General features: G+C 39.0%; 8 protein-coding genes across 8 annotated transcripts; 4 read left to right on the top strand and 4 right to left on the bottom strand.

The window, feature by feature from the left end:
* Nucleotides 1-529: 529 nt before the first annotated feature.
* On the bottom strand, nucleotides 530-3156 carry EAF01_006295 (uncharacterized protein; the record flags this gene model as incomplete). The annotated part of the gene is made up of 3 exons (XM_038914549.1): nucleotides 530-2341; nucleotides 2434-2500; nucleotides 2570-3156. 3 exons carry the CDS (start codon nucleotides 3154-3156, stop codon nucleotides 530-532), a joined length of 2466 nt encoding a protein of 821 aa, XP_038769504.1.
* A 2158-nt stretch (nucleotides 3157-5314) lies between these two features.
* On the top strand, nucleotides 5315-6579 carry EAF01_006294 (uncharacterized protein; the record flags this gene model as incomplete). The annotated part of the gene is given in 7 exon segments (XM_038914548.1): nucleotides 5315-5388; nucleotides 5400-5518; nucleotides 5533-5555; nucleotides 5852-5890; nucleotides 6038-6182; nucleotides 6260-6429; nucleotides 6460-6579. 7 exon segments carry the CDS (start codon nucleotides 5315-5317, stop codon nucleotides 6577-6579), a joined length of 690 nt encoding a protein of 229 aa, XP_038769503.1.
* A 328-nt stretch (nucleotides 6580-6907) lies between these two features.
* On the bottom strand, nucleotides 6908-9100 carry EAF01_006293 (uncharacterized protein). The gene is made up of 3 exons (XM_038914547.1): nucleotides 8535-9100; nucleotides 8156-8478; nucleotides 6908-8101 (listed from the first exon to the last, which is right to left on the bottom strand). Exons 1-3 carry the CDS (start codon nucleotides 9042-9044, stop codon nucleotides 7129-7131), a joined length of 1806 nt encoding a protein of 601 aa, XP_038769502.1. The 5' UTR covers nucleotides 9045-9100; the 3' UTR covers nucleotides 6908-7128.
* A 1702-nt stretch (nucleotides 9101-10802) lies between these two features.
* Nucleotides 10803-11027, top strand: EAF01_006292 (uncharacterized protein; the record flags this gene model as incomplete). The annotated part of the gene is made up of 1 exon (XM_038914546.1): nucleotides 10803-11027. The coding sequence occupies one exon, from the start codon at nucleotides 10803-10805 to the stop codon at nucleotides 11025-11027; it is 225 nt and encodes a 74-aa protein (XP_038769501.1).
* Nucleotides 11028-14393: 3366 nt separating this feature from the next.
* On the top strand, nucleotides 14394-16431 carry EAF01_006291 (uncharacterized protein; the record flags this gene model as incomplete). The annotated part of the gene is made up of 4 exons (XM_038914545.1): nucleotides 14394-14418; nucleotides 14588-15287; nucleotides 15349-16332; nucleotides 16383-16431. 4 exons carry the CDS (start codon nucleotides 14394-14396, stop codon nucleotides 16429-16431), a joined length of 1758 nt encoding a protein of 585 aa, XP_038769500.1.
* Nucleotides 16432-17827: 1396 nt separating this feature from the next.
* EAF01_006290 (uncharacterized protein) lies at nucleotides 17828-19101 on the bottom strand (the record flags this gene model as incomplete). The annotated part of the gene is made up of 4 exons (XM_038914544.1): nucleotides 17828-17899; nucleotides 17980-18079; nucleotides 18232-18826; nucleotides 19059-19101. The coding sequence occupies 4 exons, from the start codon at nucleotides 19099-19101 to the stop codon at nucleotides 17828-17830; spliced, it is 810 nt and encodes a 269-aa protein (XP_038769499.1).
* Nucleotides 19102-19731: 630 nt separating this feature from the next.
* Nucleotides 19732-21735, bottom strand: EAF01_006289 (uncharacterized protein; the record flags this gene model as incomplete). Its single annotated transcript, XM_038914543.1, has 5 exons — nucleotides 19732-20510; nucleotides 20641-20915; nucleotides 20979-21177; nucleotides 21225-21436; nucleotides 21488-21735. 5 exons carry the CDS (start codon nucleotides 21733-21735, stop codon nucleotides 19732-19734), a joined length of 1713 nt encoding a protein of 570 aa, XP_038769498.1.
* Nucleotides 21736-23885: 2150 nt separating this feature from the next.
* On the top strand, nucleotides 23886-24572 carry EAF01_006288 (uncharacterized protein; the record flags this gene model as incomplete). Its single annotated transcript, XM_038914542.1, has 1 exon — nucleotides 23886-24572. The coding sequence occupies one exon, from the start codon at nucleotides 23886-23888 to the stop codon at nucleotides 24570-24572; it is 687 nt and encodes a 228-aa protein (XP_038769497.1).
* Nucleotides 24573-25146: the final 574 nt, after the last annotated feature.

Below are 25146 nucleotides of genomic sequence, written 5' to 3'. Positions count from 1 at the left end.
GCAAGAACACATATTTCTTAAGTGTTTACGATGCCATGGGTGTTTGGGAAATCATTGTTAGTTCTTCTCATATGCGAGGTCTATCTATGTATTAGTTTGATTTTATCTCATCTTTTTTCATCTCCAATAGAGTTTCTGAGGAATCAAGATATCTATCCATCTAAGGAAAGGAAAGAAACAAGTAAAAAAGGTTTTCCTCAACACTATCCTTGGAAGGTTTATCACCAAAAGCCGAGCAGGTCAGCCGCATTAAGTAGGTACGTGGGTAGTGCTTGCTTAAAAGACTCCCCACCAACTCATGAACTGATTCTCTATATCAGGCCTTTCTTTATTTCTTCCTTCTATCCTTCCTTTCATCAATCCAACGCCTTGCAAAAAAAAATACAAAATCCATCCACGTCCAATGCAAACCAAAGTAGGATATCATATCATCGAAACCTCAAAATGAAGCACCAGATTCGAAGAAATAATTTTCAAGAGGAAGAGTAAGAGATAGAGAAGGCAAAAACAATGAAGGTAAATTTCTTGCTTATAAATCTTCATCTTCAGGCTCCCATGTGCCGTCGGCACTGTCTCTCGAAATACTCTTTTTGAGAGAGGATTTTCTGGTGACGGGTGGTTTGAGACTCGGGGTTGAGGTAGACTCGGAAGGCTTGGGGGCGTTGGACTTAGAATTAGCTCTGGGAGTTGCGCTCCTAGTATTTGCAGTCTTTGGAGTCGAATTCCTAGTAGTAGCAGTTCTGGGACCAGTAGCCTTGATTGCAGCAGACCTGGGTCCGACAGTTCTTGGAGTAACAGCTCTAGAATTTCTAGTTTTCACAACGGTAGCTGGCTTGATGAGGTTGGGTGTTTCAACTGTGGGATTGATAGCTGTAGAGGTGATAGCCATAGGATTAGCGACATTGGCATCAACGCCCTTTGGCTTCCTAGTTCTGGGAGTAGCAGTTTTACGAACTGTTACCTTGGGTGTGGTCGGATTGGCAGTGGCAGCTTTAGAAATAGCGGTCCTTCTGGTGGCTTTTGGTTTTGGTTTTTGACTTGGTTGCCAGTCTTCATCTTTTTCATCTCTTGCAGCCATCCTTTTGTTGATGGCAAGGAGGCTCTCCATGTCGGGCTCCTGGCTTGTAGATGGTGTTTGAAGGATTTCTTCGCTTGCCGATGCCAGTGCGGGTGCGAATGCGGATACGGATGCGGCTGCAGTGGAAAGATTGGGTTGGTGAGTAATGCCTTGATATTGGACTTCGATGGTGTTGCGAGGATTTATGTTGGGTGGGTTAGAGGTAGCATGTGTGGGGTAAGAGTTCGCATAATTATGTCTGACGGGCTCGACCAAAGATTTAGCATATCCTTGATTATAATCTGGAATAGGATGAGAAGAGTCCCTCAAGGTAGTCGTTCCAGCTATTCCTCTTGTACTGATTGTATCACTTGGAGTTGGAGCTGACAAGGTTTTCTGTCCAGAAGGGATTGCTGAAGTATTAATTGTGGTGTTTATGCTAGGTCCAGAAGTATATCCCGAAGGAACTTTCGTGCTGCTAGGAATATTACTTCCGATAATCCCAGAATTACACCCAGAAGGACCTGATGCAGTGTTTGCAACGTTCTTTGCACCGGAACCAAAGTTGTATACTGGAGGGTTTGGCGTACTATTAATGGAAGCCATTGGCGTACTGATAGGGGCGGTGCTTGAAACAATTCCAGAATTGTACATCAGAGAGTCTGGTGTATTATTGGCGATAGTAGTTGATGTATTGACGGGGATATTAGTTGATGTATTGACGGGGACAATCCTTGAAGTGGCTCCAGAATTATATCCAGAAGGACCGGCACCATTGCTGGCGGTACTGGCATGATAGTTGTATTCTGCAGTAGGAGCATTATACGCACCAACAGAGCTAGACTTGTATCCCCAAGGACCAGGAGCACCTTGTGTAGTACTCATTTGATCGAATCCAGAATTCAATTCGGAAGGATCAGGAGCATTGATTGTAGCATTCATTCCGCCGATAGCTTCCACACCAACGATACTCCCTCCACCACTAACACTCATTCCACTCATCTCAATATCTTCATTATCTTTGGCTCGGGCTATATTATCTTGTTGGAGAAGCCATATATGATCTTGAGAAATGCTCTCTGCAACATCTTGTCGTGGTTTTGGTGGAGGTTTTCGACCACTTCCTATAGGACCTTTTCGATACCAGTTCGTCATAGCACCTGATTTTTTTGATGAACCTAATTTCTTTTCGGGTACAAGATCGGGGTTAAGGTAATTTGCACGGTAGGTAGCATCGTAGCTTCGAAGGCCTTTTTCAATCTGCTGACGGTCTGATACAGCCATCTGGAATTCAGGTGTCAGTCTATATTGTTGCGACTCATGAGTATGGAATGAGGAAGGATGAAAAGAGATATCTATGGAGATGAAAGACTTACCTCTTCTTCTTCAAAAATCTCGAAAGTTTGATGTGCCCATACTGGTATTTGTGGTCCTTCTCCAGCTCTATTCAAATGTAAATGTCAGTTTCGAAGAATAATAGAATTTGAAATTAGAATCTAAAGTTCAAATTACCTTATCGCAGACTCAAAACTTTGAACTCTTGCCTCGAAGAATTTATGCTCAAATAAAATATAGGGAATATCTTCAAAAGGCTCTTCTTTTGTTCTCTTTTGTTTCAAATTAAGCTTTTGAAAGATGAAATCCTCATCACTCATTGTAGGACCTTTAATCGGACCAAGGAGTTCGGGTTCCAATAAGTCGATATGGTACCCAATACTTTCCAGTTGATCTTCAGATATTGGCGGGATCTCAATATGATGATAGTCGGGCCAAGGAATATCATCCATAAAATTATCTTCGGACGTATCTGCGAGGTTGACATCTGGCATTTTGTCGCGGATTCTTTGTGATTTCTTGAGATCGCGGTAAAGATCCGAGGGAAAGTCAATAGTGAATGGAGGTTGATTGTCGCGATATTTTAAGATTGCGAAACAGAATGTGAGGAATTGAGGACCAGCATGATTGGCAGGGGACGGCCATCGTTGAAAGCGTTCTTCACCCAGGTACATTGGTTCGCACATTAAGTAAGGAGAGTTTGCCATGGTGAGAGCTGTCGATATTTTAGATAAGAAGGTTTGGATGTTGGGTAATTGAGTCATAGAACTCACTCACCATGGGTTTCGAATAAAGGTTCTGGAGTTGTAGGATTTACTACAACTTTGTTTGGAAGAAGATGAAAAGTCAGTTTGGTAGAAGAGAAAAAGTCGGGTTTGGAAGTTCGAGGTTGAATATAAAGGAATGGGAAGGCGGTGAGATGAACTTGATGGCAGGGCAGAGTTGATTACGGCGAAGGTGAAGGTGAAGAGGAGTCTGTGGTAGAGATAATTATTGAGTAGTGAATAAGAGATTGTGGGATGATTGATGAATCAATACATGAAATGATGCAGTATATGGAGTTTGGCCGAGATAGGAAGAATCAAAGTCTCTCTTAAGAATGACAAATGTGGACTGCTCACAAAAGAAGATTCGAGGATATGAAGATGTGATGTTGTTAAGTTGTTGTTCAATAACATCATCTACGTATTGTCTTCAAGAACTGATTTAAGCAATAAAAAATAGAGTAGTACAAGAGCACAAAATTTATACTATCCTCAAGACAAATATAAGAAGAACAAGGGATGAGTAGTTTTGGGTGGTTTCTTGAGGGTTTCTCATCGCCCTTTCAAGAGGAGGTCAGGTAGGTACTGGACATCTGAATGACAGAAGCATACAATAATTTGTATCATTCAGTGGCCAACTAGATTTGAAATCTTTCAAGAAACAAGACCATGAGCTATCATCTAGGAGATCTTCCTAGACTTTGAGGAATAGCCTTGCTTTGAAAATCAAGGGAATTGATTTAGGAGGACTGGAGAGGAATTCAAGAACTAGAAGACCTCTGAGATAGAACAACCACAGATAGTTCTTAATTCGCAATCAAAAGATAATGTTATCGCTTCTTGGGTTTCCAAGGAGTGTAAGATGGTAGTCCAGAGAATAAATAGACAGTAGGTATGGTGGGAAACATCATGAATGGAATAAATGAAACTGATGTTAAATATGCTGGAGTATGTTGAGTAGAAGAAAAGAAGTTTGAGCTACTTCCTTGAGTGTATTGAAGGTGCTACTAAGCATGAAATGATCCATCAGAAGTCATTTGAAGTCACAAAAAAAAAGTTTGAAATCAGTCAAACTTACCACTAGGATTCCTATTACCTTTCATCACCTCTAAAACTCGTTGATAGTAATTATCAATAATAGACTACATAAACAAATTAGTATTGTTTAATCAAGTCTAATTGAAGTTGAGATGGCTGAGGGATGAAGTAAACAAGTCTGTGCTCCAACCGAGCCAATCGGATGGGATGACTTTACACGTTGTTTCAACATAGACTTAACAAAATTGTATGACTAAGTAATGATCATAAATCTGTAAGAAGAAAGAAATATGAATGATAATGAAAGATGATTGAATGAGCGAAAAGAAAAGAGAGGAATACACATACTTGATCGATATCCGCCAACATGGCCTCCATTTGAGAATTCGACATGATTGCTTAAAGGAAGGAAGAAGAGGAGAAGAAAAAAAGGAAACTGAAGAGAGATATTTTGAGTAGACCAAGAGTTTAAGAGCTAGCTTTGATTTTACGTGAATCATTTAGCCCGATTCCACTTCCCTCGAAACTGCTCTATTCACTGTTTTTGATAAGAAAATGACGTGATACGGCTAGGTATGAAACAGAATCATAGTGTTGAAGGTAATTTTTAGGGATCAACCTCCTATCTAGGATATCAGATTGAGACAAGTAGAGATTAGATGGAAAAAAAGTGAAAGATTACTCCAAAAGATAGTGGCGCATGAGTGAATCGCGTTATTAATATAGGAATACATTCTCTAAGCCTTAAAATAATCACTCGAATTGATATTGAACTGATTCACCCTCTAAGAATTTCACTTGACATTACATCTCGAATATCTATGGGGCTTTTTCCGTTATTGTCTATCTACTCACGAGACATTAGTATTCGAACGATTCAAATTAGGAGGTGACTTGCTCTCATAACAAAATTAGAAAACTCGAGCAAACAGAAATAAAATATCCACGGCTATAAAACTAGCCTATATTCTACTATGGAAACTAGAATTTCCCCTCCTAATTACTTACATTCACCATTTATCACATACCCCCTACGGCTACCATACTCACCTCAAGATTATGGACGCATTCTCAAAAGCTAAAGTTGCAGGTCGACTAATGCTTCAAAGAATCTCTCATAATGACAATACCCAAGTCAATAATCCAATTCAAAGCATTTTCAACAGATCAGAATCAAGAGAAGAAAATGATTGAGTTATTGAAAGAAATCGCACTGAAGTAATATCCGCATTCCATATCTTGGAGCATGTAAGAGAAATTATCAATTCGAATTTTAGAGAGAATTGGGCTGGGATCTTGACTACGCATTTTGGTAAAACTGATGGTATGATGAGTCAGTCTTCTGGGGCAAGTTATCTACTGTGATTCTTTTGAGTGAAAGGCATAATTTGAGATTTACCATTGATATTATAAATTTACTCCTTTTGGGAAAAAGAAAACTAAGAACGTGGTTGTTTCTTATTTTCTTTTACTTTGAGGGTTTTTGCGGTAGAATTTACATTGGGTTCATAAGTGGTGGACATAGAATCGATAAACCCCTTTCCCGAAGCGAAAAATTCATACTTGATGATACTTTTGATTCTATATTATTCTACCTCCAAATTTACTTGATCAAATTAGAATAGCGTTATAAAACATATAAACTAGCCGAAGATAGAATAAGGACGGTCATTACTACTACGCCATGAATACAAAGGTAAGGTTATTTCTAATAAAACTCACGCAAGGGTTTGTCATGGGTATTCAAGTATCAAATCCGGAGGAGGCATTTTAGTGGCGTTCTAGAATTGAGTTATGAAACACCTAGAGATTCTGAAAGTTAATTAACACATAAATCTTTCAGGGCGGAATGATAATTGCCACCGATTCAAGGTCACCCTACTTTACTCAACAATCAAAGGCAAAAGTAGCAGACGAGCCAGTAGATAAAATATCAATAACTACACTCCAGACATGGTCCGATAACCTATCTCTCATGACACCACAATGTACTAAAACATCCACCCCCTCAAAAATCTCAAACACATAATCCGATCCCACATCACCAGTTCCGAAACAAGATCAGTAATCAAAGAGATTCTCAAAGAAGAAAAAATAACATGTCCACCAGATGGATTGAAAATCGATACTAATGATTCTAAAGGATATGAAGCCGCAATTTTGGGAACACCAAATGGAAAAGGTATTGGATGGTTACTTGCGCAGCATAAGAATCAACTTGGGAATCCGAAGATAGTGAGTGTGGAGATTTTTTATAATTTACAGCTTGGATTTTGTAATTGTTATCTGGATACGGGAGAATTGGTTGGGGAAAGGGGGAATGTGAGGGGTGATGATGATACTAGTGAGCATCTTAATTTGAACTTTACTATACGGTGTGAATGAATTAGTGGTAGTGTTGAATAACGGAATTCTGTTTCCATGTGTTGTTTTTATAGCAAAGAGAAAAAAATGTATGGAAAATTAGAAGTGTCATCACTTTAAGTATGATGAGTGAGAACATGAATTAACAATGTTGTGTTAGGCCCTGTATTTTTATCCCAATGTAAATTTTAATTTATTATCAAGATAGATGGAAGTAGATATTGAGCTGCCGAGGATATAAATCATGGGTATGGATATACAAGATTCCGGAACCAGAAAACATAAAATATCACATTCAAATTATAGCAGGATCTCAGTAAGGTAAGTTTAGAAATATCTTATGTATTAGGTATGTTCATCGCCATCTCATGAGACGACAAAATAAACAAATAAACACGTGGAATCATGACCTCTAATAAATCCATCGCAATCAATTCTCCATCTCCCATTATCCTAAACCTTGCCTCTACTTTTCATGAAATTTGAAATCGAACTTGATTTAATCCCATCCAGTAGACACAACCGAATCCCCCAAACATCTCAGAAAGAACCTCATCAAATATCCTCAAATCAACAAGTACTATCCCAAACCTCCGCACTATCCAAAACCAAAGCCACCGAATTCTTCCATCCCAATCTAACAACCGTATCCTCCTCAGGCTTATAAACTGGCCATCCATAATTACTCAAACCCTCCTCACTATCCTTTGCAAAAGCCGCCCAAGCACCTCTCATATACATTCCCAACGAAACTTGTTCTTTTCCCGCGCCCGTGATACCTTTTCCCGTGGGCCATGTTCCAAAAACACTATACACATCACTAATATGATAAGCTCCGGCATCTACACCTTTCTGTAATTGCAAATTTGGGAAATCCCCGAAATAACGATATCTCCATGTTTTTGCGCCAGAGGAAACACTAAGATTTGCGCGTGCGGCAGTAGGACAGGCGAAAGTGGAATTGGTCATTTGGGAGATATCGACTGGGTTACCGGACATGAGGGATTGAGCAGCGAAGACAGCGGCTTCGTTATCGGTGTTTCCGATGAGGAGGGGAAGGGTTGTGACATTTCCTGCGGCGGCGCGAGCGGGATAATCGGAGAAAACGAGGGTTTCGTCGATGGAGGGGAGCCAGGTGTAGAGATGAGCGACTTTGAGAATGTCGGATGTGGTGAGATTGGGGTTGCGCATGCATTGCATGACGGAATCAGGGTCGACGGATGCATCACCGCAACCGAGGGATGAGGTGGTATTTTGCCAAGATGAAAAGGCTTCGGAAGAGGAGAATGTGGGAAGAGCGGGGATGGTACCGGATTGCATGATCATAGCGGAGACGATGGGATCTCGTGGATAAGCGTAGGAATAATAATCGATAGAACAACTTCCTGCTGATTGACCAAAGAGAGTAACACGCGATGGATCGCCACCAAAATTGGCAATGTTATTATAAACCCATTCGATAGCTAATCTTTGATCGAGCATTCCATAATTACTTGTCGGACCTGTTGAATCACCAGAGAAACCAAAGATATTTACACGGTAACTTTGAATTGTTAGTCAGACGGTCGAATTAATCATGACTGAAAGATAAACTTACTTGATGCTAACCATAATTACATCTTCCTGATCCACAAAAGTTGAACCATCATAAATATGAGATTCAGTAGCACCATCTCTAAAAGCACCACCATAAATCCAAATCATGACTGCTTTTTTTGATCCAACATCTGGTGCTTGAGCTGGTTTGGGAACCCATACGTTGAGTGTTAAACAATCTTCATTGTTTCTAGGTCCATCACCTGCTTGAGTAAAGGTATCGAGGACAACAATACCAGAAGCTGTGTAATTATCGACTACATCTGGGAAGTTTGATGGGATAAGTGAAAGTTCATCTGAGAATTGCTTCGGACAAGTATAACCCTAATGATTATTAGTATTGAATGATTGAAAGGTACACCAAAGATAAGTAAACCCACAAAGTTTGTACCATTAAGAGGTTCATTTCCAATAAATGGCTGTGGAGGAGCAAATCTTAAATCACGAATTGGAGGTTGTGCGAATGGAATACCAAGATACTCATAAACGGCTGGTTTCTTAGGAGATGGATGACCGGCAACTTGACCACTGGTTGTATTGACACAACGATAAAGTCTTCGACCGGCTTCAGATTGCTCGGGACATTGAGCTAAGATGGTGGTAAGGAAGAAAAGAAGAAGAACAAACTTCATCATGATGAAGAAGATTTGATAAAGTCTAGAGAACTTGGCAGTTGTTTTGGAATTGTAGTAACGATGTGTAGGAAGAGATTTTTCGGTTTCAACTGTATTGTGTAAGCTGTGTATGCGTTGTATGTTGTGTGTATTGCAGATTAAAATCTCTTTGGGTAAAGGGACGAGGAAACTATATAACCTTTCAAAACCACTGAAAGTTCGTAGGGGTTCTATGCTAAGCCCTGAGGTTGATACCGTAGTCTTTTTGAAGTCCATACCACAGCCTTCTCAATGAATCTTTTTGGTGGCTGTCATGAACATTTGACGAAAAGTGGTGATTTGAGACGATAGTATAAAAACTTATCGATTTTGTTGAGGTTTATATGATTGACATTGGATATCTATATATAGAAAAGGCTATGTTGTGAATACTTTTTAAGATTTGGTGAATATTTCCAAGCCGCACTTGCAGATATTTAGAGATGGTTATGGAATACTAATGTTTTGTGTATAAGAATCATGTACTTATTAGGTAGTATCATGAAGTACCTAGGTACTTCGGTACTTCTCCTGAGTATCGAGAAAGAATATGTAACTATCTACTACGAATCATATCCGATAAACAGAACACTCCTATTCGATGCAAAGAGAGAAATTTCCGGTTTGATTAAACTACAATGATATCATGAAGACTCGAGAATGAAACATGTTTTTTATCTCATCCGATCCGATCTTGTGCGTTGTGGCTTGTGGTACCACAGTATACATGGTTTCAAGTTGGCGATACTGAAGAAATTTGAGAGGGGCTTATGTTGTAGAACAATGTGAAATTAAAGAATCATACATACAAGTATCTTTCCCTTCAAAATGTTAATGGGCGAAGTTCAAACGAGCCACGATCAAAAAGGCGGAGTCGTCTATCAATCAAAAAGTATGAGATATAAAAGCAAGTTAGATATTCCTAACTCGGAAACTTTGAGGTTTCATCGTCTTATATTTAACCATCTATACTCACTCATGTAGACTATTGAGAAATGAGGTCGTTAGTCTCGTGATACAAGTCAGAGAGGAGAATAGGATAGTGTACTCAGATATGTTCTCATCAACCTACATCATATTACGGACAGATAAACTAAATCCATACAATCGAATCATTACACTCGTACTCTTCTTTCATTAATTCTTGATTCTGATTGAGATTCTACAAACACTCTACTTTATATGAGATGTCCTTAGAAATCTGTACATTCAAACCAGCTCGACTCTAGACCGAATCAAATGCAATGTGCTTGTGATACGTCGAATGTAGGATATGGTTGATTTTTATCAAAGAGATACATCTTGATGGTGATGATTGATGAGTTTTTTTGGATAATCACAACAAGAATGGTGGGATGTGATTATTGATGAAATTTTGATGAAATTTCTTGAAACAGAGGAATAACATGGCGATAACTATATTTATGAATAGTAGGAATGAAATCAACACGTCAGAAGGTTTACAAACTCGTCGATAGTTCCAAAAGGACGTGGAGAATTAAAAGCGTTTAACTACTCCAAGTCTACTAGGTACTCTGCTCGACATTCCAATATTAGAAAACAGGAAAATCTTTCAATTCATCAAATCTAACATAGGAAAAAAAAAACTTCTCAAGCTCAAACCCCATACACCACTCACTTATAAACTTCATCTTCGCCTGATTCAATATCATAGGTAGGTATCCCAATATCCAAAACTCTTCACCATGTTGCCTGAAATCCCCTCCAACACCAACCCACCAACCTATCATCCGAAACGCCCAAATCAAACAATCCCACGCCCAAACAAAGCCTCAAAAAAGACCTCTATCAAAAATAAAGAAAACAAAAGATAAGACGAGGCAACCTAACCTCACCCAACCCTAACCAAGCCGCATTCACAGCCTTACGGCCCAAGGCACTGGATTCGGGTCATGTTAACGCACGCACGCGCGCACGCCTGTATCCGATCCGCCTTACCTCGCCACGAGCGTTGTGAAGTTACTTATTACTAAGATGTGGGATATGACTGAGATTTGGAATACTCCATGCCAGAAGATTACGACTGATTATGATTACGATGAAAGAAATGAAGACCAAAGATTCGTTGTCATCCATCGCATCGCGAAACATGCTCAAAAGAGAAACGAGCATGATTGCCTGACACGTCAGAATTCGATACCCATCCAGCTCTTACCGTACAGAGTACAGTGCTTACCGTCCGTCCGTGGAGATACCTAGATGGATCGAGTACGTAGATACTGAGGCTAGAGTTTCCGGCGTACGATGGCGAGGATGGATGCAATGTACAGCTCATCATGGATTTGATTTGGGGTTGGGGTTGGGTTTGGGTTTGGGTTTGGGTTTGTAGGTAACCCCGCAAGACGGCTTATCCATAACTGGGTACTCACCGTTACTTACGGGATGGTTTATTATTTGTGTAGTGCACTCAGTGTATCGTAGTGCGAATGGATCATGGATGCGAGATGCGAGATGCGAGGTACTCTCTGCTCTGGGCTCAGTTTATCCATAGTTTCGCCGCTCACCGATTTGATTTCATGGGATTCTGAGGTACAGTACGTACTAGCCACTCGTCATTCATCAGCCACAGATAAATCCACAAGTATTACAGCCACAGCCACAGCCACATCACATGAAATTTATCATCCTGTTCCTGGCCCCCATTTCTTCTTCACAATTCTTAGGTCCCGACCTCCTCATACAGGAACGATCTGCATCCCGAGACAAAACTTTATCAGTAGTACAGAATGATGTTTCATCTCTCTGGTACATATGATTCGATCTCAGTCTTTGCCACGAGTCACGACTTTTAAGGGCGTTCGGTAGTTCCCGGTAGTTGTGTCATGTGTGTGTGTGTATTGTATCACGTGAATGTGTAATGATTTGATCTTGATGGAGATGAATTGAAATGACTGGGATGATGATTCTGAACGGCGATATGGTGATGTGTGTGTGTGTGTTGTTGTGTGATGTGGGCAAAAGTGGACGGATGAAATGGATTTTCCGCAATGGTTGTGTGGCTATGTTGAATTTGTTTTTTATCACTGATAGCCTATAGACAAGTTATGTGGAATGGCGATGTGGAAACTTTATTAAACCAACCATGGGACGGATGTTTGGATACGATAGAATGGATATGTATTGTTTATCCTCGTCCCAGTCGAGGATAATAAACCTTGGACGAAGAAACTACACTACGGAGTACTGGATAATTTTTGTGATGGAAGAATTTGATTTTGAGAAATGATTCAGAGGGTTTGATATGTGTTGAAACTTGATATGCTATCTCTCTGTGATGAATCATGCCGTGTGTTATACTTACTACGCATACAATTGATGTCGACATTGATTAATGAGGGAGGTTAGTCGCTACACAAATTTTAGTGACCACAGATCCAGATTCAGATAAATTCAGGAAATACCTATGTATGCAATGTGCACAGAGTAATAAATAACATAGAGTACAAGTTTGAAGCGACCGATGTGCACCTCCGGGAGAATCGTTCATGTACTTCGTATGTGGGGGGGGGGGGGGTGTTGGCTTAAGGGGTAATCATTGTCGTCGTCATCACATAATCGGGCGCTTGTTTGTAATTGATTGGAATTGTATTGTTGATTGAGAATTGGTTTAATATTTTGGATGTATAATATCGATTGATTGAAGTTTTGACTCTGTATCGCTAACGGTAGAGAATGAAATGTATGTGGTACGATGTAAAGTGTATGTACTAGGTATGTAGATATAAATGTAGTACAAACATCAACCGTAATAAAGTGTCGTTATCGATATCAAAACTAACATGTGCCAATTTTTCATTGATAGAAGCTTGATTACAATCAAGATTATTGGCTTCTCTTGTTAAATGCGCCAAGATGATCATATCAAGATTTAAGTGGTGGTGTGGTGATTTTGGAAGGAAATAAGAAATCTTGATTTTCTTGTCGAAGATTCCTTGGTTTTAGGGGTAAAAATGCTTGAATGTTTAAAGGGATTTGAGAATGGGATGTGGGTTGGGATGTGGGATGTGGGATTTGGGATTCGAGACTCGAAGAATGTATTTTCTGTGAATAGTAACATTTTTTTATCATTGTGATTCCGTGTAAAGTACCGTAGATATATAATATAATTATTCACGGTAATGTCAATCCAACAGTCACAATAAAGATATCAATCACATCGCATTGGTGCCACGAATTGAGTCGAGTTTGCGCAAACTACCTACCTACCTACCTACCTACCTACATGTCATTGGATAATTACAATCTTCTGATCCTCTACATCGTCATCATCAAACATCACTTCCCGTCGTCCACGATAACATACACATATATACATACATCATCCAGCATTTATCATAAACTGATAAACTGGTGAACTGGTGAACTGCTAAACTGACCAACCAGGAGACAATTACCCTCCTGCATAGAGAAGACTGCAGGAAATTTGCCAAGACATTAAGGATCCCGAGGTCCTCTTGAAATTTACATTTTAATCCTCCTCGCTCACTTCACTCACTTCACTCACTTGGAAGTTTTATGAACCGTTCTCTTCTCTCTCCTCTCCTCTCCTCTTCTTTCTATCTCTTTCTTCTACCACCCATAATATTTTCAAACCACATCACATCCACCTAGGATTTCACATCAGACCTCAGCCTCTTCTCTAGATAATCGACCTACCTGGGTACCTACCTACCTACCTACCTACTGAAAGCTCTATCTATCAGCCACACTTCCACACTTCACTTCACAGCCAAAATCTCTGGGGCAAATTATCCTAGGAACGACCTCGTAGATAAAAATAAAAAAAAGATCATCCAATTCAAATTCAAATTCAAATCCAAATCCCAACATCGACATCTAAGCCACCTCTTGAAATTTGCCCATCACCAATAGCAAAAAGGTCGAGAAAGGAATCAATTCCTAAAAGGCATTATTCGAATTCGCCTCTCTCAAAGACATAAACGTTAATCTTCTATTCGAGAAGTACATAACTATCTTGTCCTTGGGATTATTCTTACGAAGGCTCTCTTATTAAACTCCCCCTGGTCAAAAATCCCTAGGTACTAGGACTCCATACAATTTATTAATCTTATTATCACAATTACCACAATTACCACAATTACTACCAAAAAAATATCAACAAATCAACAATTACTACTACCTACTAGGTACACGGACGACGCATTGGAAACTTAGATCTGAACCATCCAATTCCAATCAACGAAATCACTTTGGTCTCGGAAAATCGATCAGCTCACTTGGAAAAGAAAGGGTGTCACTTCTCAATTCAACTCTACGAAGTATCGCATGTTCTTCACAATCATCCACCCTTCTTTCAATCATTGAAGCGCCAACATCAGCATCAGCCGCAACTCCAGAATCAACATCAATTGGGTCTACAGGAGTAAAGCCTGACTGTACCTTATCCGCCCTACCTCCCTACCTAGTCCTTATTTTATTATACGACCACAACCTCGTCCACGACCGCGACCATTATTTAGTCTCGAGATCCACCTGCAAAGGTCAAGTTTCGAATCAACAATCCCCCCCCCCCATACATTGTTTGTCAACTTGATAATACAAAACATGGCTCCAAACGATTATAACCTTTGTTAGTTAAATTCCTTTTCTCACTAACATCGTTTGCCATTGATTATCATGTCAATGCCCTTATCAACGATTCATACTTGATTATTTGGATTCCTTTTTCAATTGTTGATGGCTTATTATTTCTTTCTCAATTGTTGACGGGTCAACACTTACCATTATGTTCAATTTAGATACAACAAAACGAGCGGCGCGACAAGAAGCATGGCATGGTCCAGGAACAGAATGGAATCCTTTTTCGAAAACCACTCGACGAAGTAATACATTTCCCGCTCAAGTTCCCGATGAAGAAGCTTTAAGAGGTTTAGAAGAACCTGGTTTAAGAACGATAAATACCGAGAATGGACCACGATCATCCGCCAGTCAAGCACCTTTTTTCAATTCACAAAATGCAGGTACCGCAATGGAAATGCAAGATTTAGAAAAGTCGGCTACAAATAATGATGGACGTCCTAGCGATCCAAGTACGGAAGCAACAATTGTTGGGAGACAATCATCGAGGCAACCAAGTGTAGAGGAAAAAGCTCGAAGAAGATTCCTTAGCAGATTTACCAAGAAGGGTAGGGAAGAAGTAGATGGTGAAGAGAAAAAGAAGAAAGGTGGAATTTTTCGAGGAAAGGATATCAAACACGAACCCTTCACTCTCAGGAGTCAATTGCAAAACACCATTTTCAATTCTTGGATCAACATTTTACTTATCGCTGCACCAGTTGGTATTGCACTCAATTATGCTGGTGGGGTAAATGGAATTGTTATTTTCGTGGTCAATTTCATTGCTATCATACCATTGGCAGCTATGTTAGGGTTTGCTACTGAAGAAATTGCTCTTCATGTTGGTGAAAGTTTAGGAGGTTTATTAAATGCTTCTTTTGGGTATGTTTGATGAATTTCACTTTATGTCTTGTGGCTTATGGTCTTTACTAACTTTAATTAGGAATGCCGTCGAAATGATTGTCGCCATTATTGCCTTGGCCAAAGGAGAAGTTTTAATTGTTCAAACTTCTTTGGTCGGTAGTATCTTATCCAATTTATTACTCGTCATGGGAATGTGTTTTTTCTTTGGAGGGCTTCGAAGAGAAGAACAATTCTTTAATCAAACCGTTGCTCAAACCGCGGCAAGTTTATTGGCCTTGGCTATTGCTAGTGTCATTGTTCCAACCGCCTTCGATTTATGGAGTGAAACAACCGATGCTCCAATTGCAGCTATCTCTCGTGGTACTTCTGTCATTCTTTTGGTGGTCTACATTGGTTATCTTTACTTTCAATTACATACTCATTCTACCATGTTCAATGAGGAAAGTCAAAAGGTACCAATGAAACCACGCAAACATGCTTTACCACAAGGTGCAATTGCCAAGGGTTTAGCAAAAGCTGGAGGAATTGGAGCAGGACCTGGTCGAGCAAATATTTCCGAAAGACCACCTAACGATGAACTTATCAACCCAAATGCACATGAAGAAGATGAAGAGGAAGAAGGTGAAGAAGCACAATTGCATATCTTGGTTGCTTGGGCTACTCTTGCAATTTGTACTGCTATCATTGGACTTTGTGCAGAATTCATGGTTGATAGTATCAGTGCAATTACTGAAAATGGTGCTATCTCGGAAGAATTTGTTGGCCTTATTCTTTTACCAATTGTTGGAAATGCTGCAGAGCATGCTACTGCTGTTACAGTTGCTTGCAAAGATAAAATGGATCTTGCAATCGGTGTAGCGGTTGGATCAAGTATGCAAGTTGCTTTATTCCTCATTCCTTTATTGGTTGTTATTGGATGGATCATGGGTAATGATGCTATGAACTTGAGTTTCGATGGTTTCCAAGTTGCTGTTTTATTTGTGGCTATTTTGCTTGTCAATTATTTGATTGGTGATGGTAAAAGTCATTGGTTAGAGGGAATGCTTTTACAATGTCTTTACATGTAAGTTTGAATTCATTTTTTTGGTGATATTTTATACTAACATTTCATAGAATTATTGCAGTATGTGCTTGGTATTACCCAGCAACCGGTGCTGCATAAATTAAACATCGAAAATTCAAAAATACGTTTAACTCAATTTGGAGTTGATACCTTTTTCTTAATTGAAGTTTGACGCCTTTTCGATGTCTATTCAATGTCTTATTCGATGTTTATTTTCGACGTCTACTAGCATTTCGAAACTCTTATCGGCAAATTCGATTTCATCTCGAGGATTCTATTTTTTCGGAATCAAAATCAATTACCGTTCATATTCGACCTCGAGTTTTCAGTGTATATACACATACACATACACAATTCAATATTTAATGTTTATGTCATTCTTTTTACCACTTCTTTTCATATCCTTCGATGTCGATTGTATAATATGAATACCACCTTTTTTTCACGTATGCATGTACATATCCAATAAAATTGCAGGTGTTTTTTGTTTGATGAGATTTTTTCGATAGATGGGTGTTGAGGAGTTTGAATTTGTCATTCTTTTCATCTAAGATGAGGTGAAGGTTGAGGAAGAAGTGGGGGAAGATGGTGATGTAGAGGGGGAGGAAAGGAAAGGAAAAGAAGAATGTGAGAATGGAGAATGATTGCAATGGATACCAATACCAAATTTTGCGAGCGGAATGAAGGAGAAGTTTGTAGATGTTAGAATAGAATAGATGCGATGAGACAAGAAAGATCTTTGAAAGATATTTATTGATCTTGTTTTGTGATGTATAAGTGAGTTTAATAAACCATTTGGAGAATAAAATTTGAGTGACTAGATGTGGAGATAGGGAGGGAGATGGGGGGTACAAATGAGGGGTGGATGACTAAATGATTGGGGGAATGAGGATGAGGAGATCGATTAGCGAGAATGATAGGGGCTGGGAGTTGATTGGTGAGGGTTTTGGAATGTGGGGAAAGAGGAAGGGGAGGAGGGGAGGATATTGATTCTATGAAATCACGCGATTCTGATAAATCCAGGTGAGGATTGGGTAGGAAGATGGTCGGGCATAGAGGTTAAATTTGCCGACAATGCTCTCGACAAAACTTTCCATTGAAATTAAAACGTGACTTTGAAATATTTCAATAGCATCAATGTTTTATACCCGTAAAAGACCGTCAGAAAAACGACGTTATCATTTTTCTATTTCTATTATTGTTTCATCACGACAATCCATATTTCTTCATAAAATTTTGGTGCGAGGATATATTGTGTAGCGTTCAGAAAAGTTCCATTCATTCTATTATTTCATCGCGTTAGAGGTCAGGTGAAAACGTGTGACATTGGGAAGTAGATGTTTGACTCAGGGTCTCGAAAATGAGAAAGTCTTCAGCTACAACAAGACTGTGATGAACACAATTTTATCTTCATATTCAAGTAAAAGAAAGCCATCGGATCAGCTCCGCATAGCAAGCAGCACTTCTCTAACAATCCACTAACCATGTCCTCCCATTACCAAGGAACTACATCTCCCTTCCAGGAAATAAAGCTACCAGAAGTACTTCCCCTACTCGCTATATCAATCTACACGCACACATCAATCATTAGCAATTATCCATCTATCATAAACCAGGTAGACTTTCAAAATCCTCTCAATTACATACCTGTCTCATCACCCCACCAACACTCTCCTCCAAATTCATCGGTGGTTCCTTTACCCCCAAACTATCCGCAAATGCTTGTCCATTATCTGTTTTAACCCATCTATATTCCGATTATCAGATTCTATAATTAGCCTATATTCTATCCATAAATCTCCTCCCGATTTCATCTCTCTCGAACCCTCTTCATCCCCCCCCCCCCCCCAAAACTAAAAACCAAAAACCAAAAAATAAGAAAGAAAAAGAAAAACATACCCCGGATGTATCGCAACACAGACAGCTCCACTCCCCTCCTCCTCAAAATGTACTTTCCTCACAAAATAATTTCCCGCCGCCTTACTAATACCATAAGCAAGAGATGGCGTCTTATCTTCCATCCCGCCAATCGAACCCAGGTAACTAGAAATATAAATTATTTTCTTCTGTATTTTCTTCTCTTCCCCTTCCCCTTCTTTAGAGCCCGAGACAGAAGAAGAAACAAGCAAAAGAGGTCTCAAAACCTGATAAGTCCGAATCGGCCACACCGTATTAATCTGGAAATGAGCCTGAAGTTCTTCCACCGAAGTTTCGGCCGCGGATTGAAATGATGTAGCAGCTCCGGCATTTAGGATCAGAGTATCGATATTCTCTACCCCTTCATTTTTCAATCTCTCTACTAAATCATCAACTGTATTTTCTTTCTTTTTCCCAACTCCAATTTCCGAAGATAGAGTAAGAATGATAAGTCTCGAACTTTGCGCTTTAGAAAGACCTTCTAACTCGGATGAATCGGTAGAGAAAGCGCGTTTAGTAGCGATAACGATTGCATTTTCGCGTTGGAGAAGTGCACGGGTTAAGTGAAGTCCGATTCCTATTTTTATTTATTTATTCATTAGTATTTTTATTTCCACTTCCATTTCCATATTCACCATGATGTCCAATTCCAAATCATCCATCCAAAGCCCAGCACCCCAAATCCATCGCAAGGTCATCGGAAAGAATTGTGGAAACCCCTAAGCGAAACCCCGCACCTTCTAAAAAGGGGCCCCCTTTTACTTTCCTCTCCTTCCCCTCCCAAAACCCGAAAACACACAAATACACACCTTTGTTCGCCCCCGTAATAAAATACACCAAGGAATCCTGCATCTTATTTCAAACTATTGTATCCAAGTTCTATAAATATAATAAAATCGTGGACTGAAAAATGAAATCCGGATTTTAATTATGCTCGTCTCTTCCGTTTGATTTTCTTGAGGGAAGAAATGAAAGGAATGAAATGAAATGAAATGAAGAGGCGAAATGTGCGAATGTGCGATTTATATGTAAATCATACGGAAAAAGTCGAATAAGCACTACTTTAAACGAGGAGATGATTGGATGAAGAATCGTTAGAAGAGTGGAAAAATGAATGAGGGTTTTCTTTTGGGGGAAGGAGATTAAAATTGTGTAATGGATAGGATTTTTGTACTGCGAACATTCTTACTCGTGATTCTTTGGATGTGTTTAATAGTACAATGTTTAAAAGTGAGTCGATACATAATATGTCTTCTCAACAACTATAATGTATAATAGAAGAAGCATATCGATTTTCCCTACACCACCCTTTTCTTTCCTAGTGAAATAGAAGAGTATATCCATAGAAAGCCCAACACCAAAAAGAAATATATTAAAATTCCCAAAATACTTATCCTTTACCCAACGAAAACCGAAGCGTGAGAAATTCCTTGAACCGAGGAAAACCTTCATGACAGTATACCACCCTTAAAGTCCTCCCCATCATTTCGATCCAATTCCAAGTCCGTTATCTAGATCATCATTGTTCCCAACAGAAATACCATTCAAATTATTCCTCCCATCAGAATCCACATCAGGTAAACCATAAATCCCCGCTTGAGGTCCTGTATAGCTTCCACCTTTAACTAACCACCAAATCCCCGCTGCAATAGATAAAGCTCCCGCAATAAGACATGAATAATTCATACTCGCAGCATTGAACGGAATTGTGTAAGGAAAACAATAAATAACCACAAAAACAATAATATAAAGACAACTAATGATATTGACAGTATAACCTACAATATTATTCATTCGAAACCAACCAGGAATCATTCTATTATTATAAGGACCTGATTCATGAGATGAATGATTAAAACGACCTGTGAAAATAAATGGAAGAATTGATGCTAAATAAGAAAGAGTAAGAAGAACGACGAAAGAACCGACGAAAGCATTGAATGCTGTTGATGAACCGACGTAGATAACTCCTAATATAGTACTGCAAATACCACAAGCGATGGTTGCGTTGAGAGGATTTTTGTGATGTGGATGAATTAAGTGTAACCGATTGGAGAAAGGAACTGCTTCATCACGAGCAAGAGTCCAAAGACATCTTCCTGCAGTTATATATGTTCCGATGAGGGTACAAAAGATTGGAAAGAATAGAACGAAAAGAAGACCAGTTGTTCCGGCAACGGTACCAGTGGCTTGAAAATATATTTGAGTAAGTGGGAAAAATGGTGCAGCCAATACAGAATCGAGATCGGTAGTTGCGTAGACTAGAGAAGGTTAGTATCTTTCACCAGAAGAGTAAATGAAGACAGTAAGAGAACTATGAGAGAAATGAGAGACACGGGGGAGGCGAGAGAGACATGAGACCAGAGACAGAGACGCAAGGAAAAAACTTACAAATAGTTATCGTATATAAAAATGCAGTAATAAAACCAATACTCATTTGAGCACCAATTGCAAGAGGTATGTTTTTCCCAGGATTTGGAATTTCTTCTGCCAAATGAGAAACACAATCAGGTGTACCGACAGCATAAGCTCCATTTAGCATTCCTGCCAGAAAAACAAATCCATTACTGGAATAACCAGTATCATTAACCCAATCTGCCCAAATAAAAGAATGAGTAGCATGACCAGTACCAGATGGCATGATAGCACAAATTATAATTGTGATACTAATAAGTGTAAAAATTAGTCAATCATTACGAATACTCCAGAATCCACAGATGAAAACTTACAAAACACCACCCAAAATAAAAGCAAGTCCAATATTATTAATCATTGGAAGAGCACGATTGGCGAATAATACTATGCAACAAGCAATCCAAGTTATGATAATGTAACCGATGAAAATATGCCATCTAGCTACTACATAATCCGGATGATAAAGTCCATATATTGCAACTACCACATTTGAAGCAATAGATGACATTGTAGCTATTGAAAATTAGATTTGTCTCAAGAAATGAAGGGATAATATTTACCTGCACCACAAATCCAAGCAAACATATTCCACCAACCAGCAAACCAACCACAAATTTTACCATATTTTGGACCAGGAGTAATTGATGCCCAATGATAAACTCCAGCACTACTTGGCATTGATGAAGCTAATTCAGCTAAAGAAGCTGCAACAAGCCAATAAAATATTGACACAGCGATAAATTCATATAAAACACCCGGTGGACCTCCATTACTATTAACATATTAGTTTTGAGTGTTCATTTTTAGAAGAATGATAACTTACTAAATAGCTGTAGCAATACTACCACCTAAAGCAGCCCATGTATTTCCAGTAACAAGACCAACTGAGCATATAGAAAGTAAAGAGAAATTACGATCAACTTCTTGAATATGTCCTGTTTCATTGACTTTTGCGCATTGAGAATGATTTTCTCCATCGGATATAGCTACTTTTTCTGATTTGTAGGTTGATGAGTTTGGTGAAAGATTCCGAAGAGATGGATTTCTTTTATCAATCATAATTTGTTCCATCTTGGTAGACCGTGGTGAGTGGTGAATGGTGAATGGTATATCAGATTTAAAGGAACCTTTTTGTCGAACCTCGTCGATGTTGACCAGGTCTTACGGCGAACTTGTAGTAAGCTGGTAATGAGTTGGTGAACTTGTAGCGGACTGGTAGTGAACTCAAGGTGATGTAGTCAACTCAAGGTAGATACAATGATAATTGAGAGGTCTAGATAAGAGCGTAACAAATATCAAGTAGGTATTGAGTGAGATTAATAAGGGGAAGCAACGAGGAGAAAGTGACAAGAGCAACCAGTTTAGATAAAACAATATGATAGAAATAAAGGTACTTGAGGTTTACTTTGTATGTCCCTCAAATCGTTACCCCATCTTCAATATCTTATCCATGATATCAAACAACATAAGTTAAAATTACTCTCTCTGTACTATTATCAGTACTGGGAGTACATATGAAAGTACCACTTCTATTCCAACCTATCAGCCTCGGTAGACTTTGCCATATTAAATGGATAAGACCCACCAAGATCATGTAGCTTACCGAAATACAGTTGAATGTGATGGATAAAAAGATCAAAATACTCCATATGGAAGTTTTGTCGATATTAAGAAAGACATCTAAAGGTTAATGGCGGGGCAGATTTGGGGTGAAGATTGACTTGCATGAGGAGCATGGTTATTGAATGGTTCAATCAAGAGAAGATCAGATCAGATCATTTTGACCCCAACCACATATTATCGATAAGAGAATATCGAGAGTATCTAATCGTTTCTTTGGGTAAAAGATAAAAGTAATACAATTGATATCTCAAATATGTTTTCAATTATCAATTGTGTTGGAAATCCCCGATAAAATCTATCGTGTTACTTGTCTAAGTGTGACCATTTGACCAGCTTAACGGAAAGGTACTGATTGGAAAATACTTGGGCCACTCTTTTCTATTTCTGATATTGCACTGATGATGTTTCCCTGGAGTAGACATCCGCGTGGAATTCTGTGAGTTTCCCATTGACTTTGGACTATGAGATATCAGGTTATACAACCTGTAATAGCATGGTACTGTCGTGATCAGTTCAGATGATCCTTGAAATCCTTCTTCTTTTATATCTTTCATCATTCTATACATTAAAGAATTCCCAATACCTTGCCTTTGATTATCCTTATTGACCGAAACTTCAGCCACATGGAAATTATCATCAACCTTAAAGCCTCCAGGAAATCCCAAGGGATTGTCTTCATTATCAACAGCCACTCAAAGATGATGATCTTTCAACATGGACATCAATCATGATAAATCCAAGACGGAATCATCAACGGGAACGTTGAAACATGTGAACAATTTAGCTTCTGATCTTTCAACGGCTGCTAGGGATGAAATATCCCCGTGTCGTCCTTTACGTATAGTATGATGACGCGATGTTGTGTTCTTTGGTTGTTCATGTACTTCTGACATGGTAGCTCATCGTACCATCAAACAAACGACTATACCTTTTAAAGGTAATGTATCGAAAAGTCTAGAAGGGTGGCTTATGGTCATTAACGGTAAATGTGAGACAATTTATAATGATCGGGTAGAATGAGACATAAGCTTGTATGGAGTATGGGGAAGTACAAAGTAATTGATGAGATCGGTGTATTGATTTTTATGTAGGGGGTTTTATTATCAAGACTAGATGATATTGATGGATGTACTCGAGTAAATGGATGGATGGACGGATGGATGGATGGATGGATGAACGAATTGAACTTGGAATTGAATGCAGCTGAAGAAGTGGAATATTTACTCGTAGGTAATTTGAATAACGAGCTGAAGATTGTGAATTGTTTAAAGTATGACGCCTTGTTCTTCCTCACCCCCTCTCACCCCCTCTCACCCCCTCTCGCCCCTAAATTAGGCTTTACTTCGCTAAAACTTTCATGATGCGGCGCGGCGTAACCTCGCAACCTCACAACATCAGTGACAGCCTGAAAATAGAGGACGACCTTGAATCATTCAACATTTACCATTCTCTCTGGTAAGATTTCTTCTCCATTCATCTTCACTCAATTCAACAAACTTTCGTGAAACTAATTACTTATTTAGTACTACTATATACAAACCTTCTCTTCGAACAATACGAATTTCATCACCCTCATACTCATCCTTTAATTCACGACAATGGGCAAAAGATTAATAAAGAAAACCAATAACCCTTCTCCAATATCTTCAATCGATACCCCTCCATCTACATTTACAGATTCACTCCTCCTCCCAAAACTTATCGTATTCGATCTCGATTATACATTGTGGCCTTTTTGGGTAGATACACATGTTACCCCTCCAATCAAAGCCAATTCTGAACATTCTGCGACGACCGATCGTTGGGGGGAAAGTTTTACTTTTTATCATGAAGTCCCTTCAATTCTCGCACAACTCAAAAACTATGGCATAATGGTTGGAGCCGCTTCTCGTACCTCTGCTCCTGATTTAGGAAGAGAAATGTTAAGATTACTTCATGTGATGGATGTAGATGGGAAGAAAAGGAAAGCAATTGAATACTTTGATCAACTCGAAATCTATCCGGGAAGCAAGATTACACATTTTACGAAATTACAAAAGAGTACGGGGATAGCATATAAAGATATGTTATTTTTTGATGATGAAGCAAGGAATAGGAATGTGGAATCTTTAGGAGTGAAGATGTGTCTGGTTAAAGATGGTGTTAATAAAGCAGAGATTAATCGAGGTATTAAGGAATGGAGACAAATGAATGGTCATGAAATGAAGGTATCTGGTTCGGAAAATAGGATGGAAGGTTCTTCTGCTGTTTATAATGATGGAATGGATAATGATGATGATGAATAAATAGAAGAATATATTGGTATGGTTTGGGAATTAATTGGAGTTTGGGATGGATTTGAGAATACTTTTTGAAGTAGAGGAAGAGGTGGAGGGGGAGGGGGAGGAAGAGTAACGGAGGCAATATTCACAGATGAAAGAGTATGACAGTATACAAGTACCGGCAGTACGAGGAGAATGAGCAGTATGAGCAGCAAGAATAGTATGGACACTATGGTCAGTATGAGTAAATATAAATATGAATGATTTACTATCATGAAAGTACTAGTTCTCACGATAACACTCATACATCCACATCCACATCTTGACCGTTTCAAAAGCCAGGAAAGAAGAAGATGTTCAATACACCAACATTACATACATACACATCAATACTATCAAATATAAAATTTACACCTTTTCTTTCTCTTACCTTCGTTGCCACCTTTATCAATGCCTAATGTGATCGCTTTCATACCCCTGTCGGTACCCAATTTATTGATGACCTCATTATTTAATTGCAATAAATCATTTTCGCGCGTCCAATTTAATTCCACAACGCCTGACTTCGTGTTGAGTTCGTGTTAATTGAGAATTCTAC

This window comes from Botrytis porri, assembly GCF_014898465.1.
Source record: "Botrytis porri strain MUCL 3234 chromosome Unknown BPOR_008, whole genome shotgun sequence".
Classification (NCBI taxonomy): domain Eukaryota; kingdom Fungi; phylum Ascomycota; class Leotiomycetes; order Helotiales; family Sclerotiniaceae; genus Botrytis; species Botrytis porri.
Note: the sequence above shows the minus strand (reverse complement) of the source record. Positions and strands in the feature narration are given on the sequence as shown.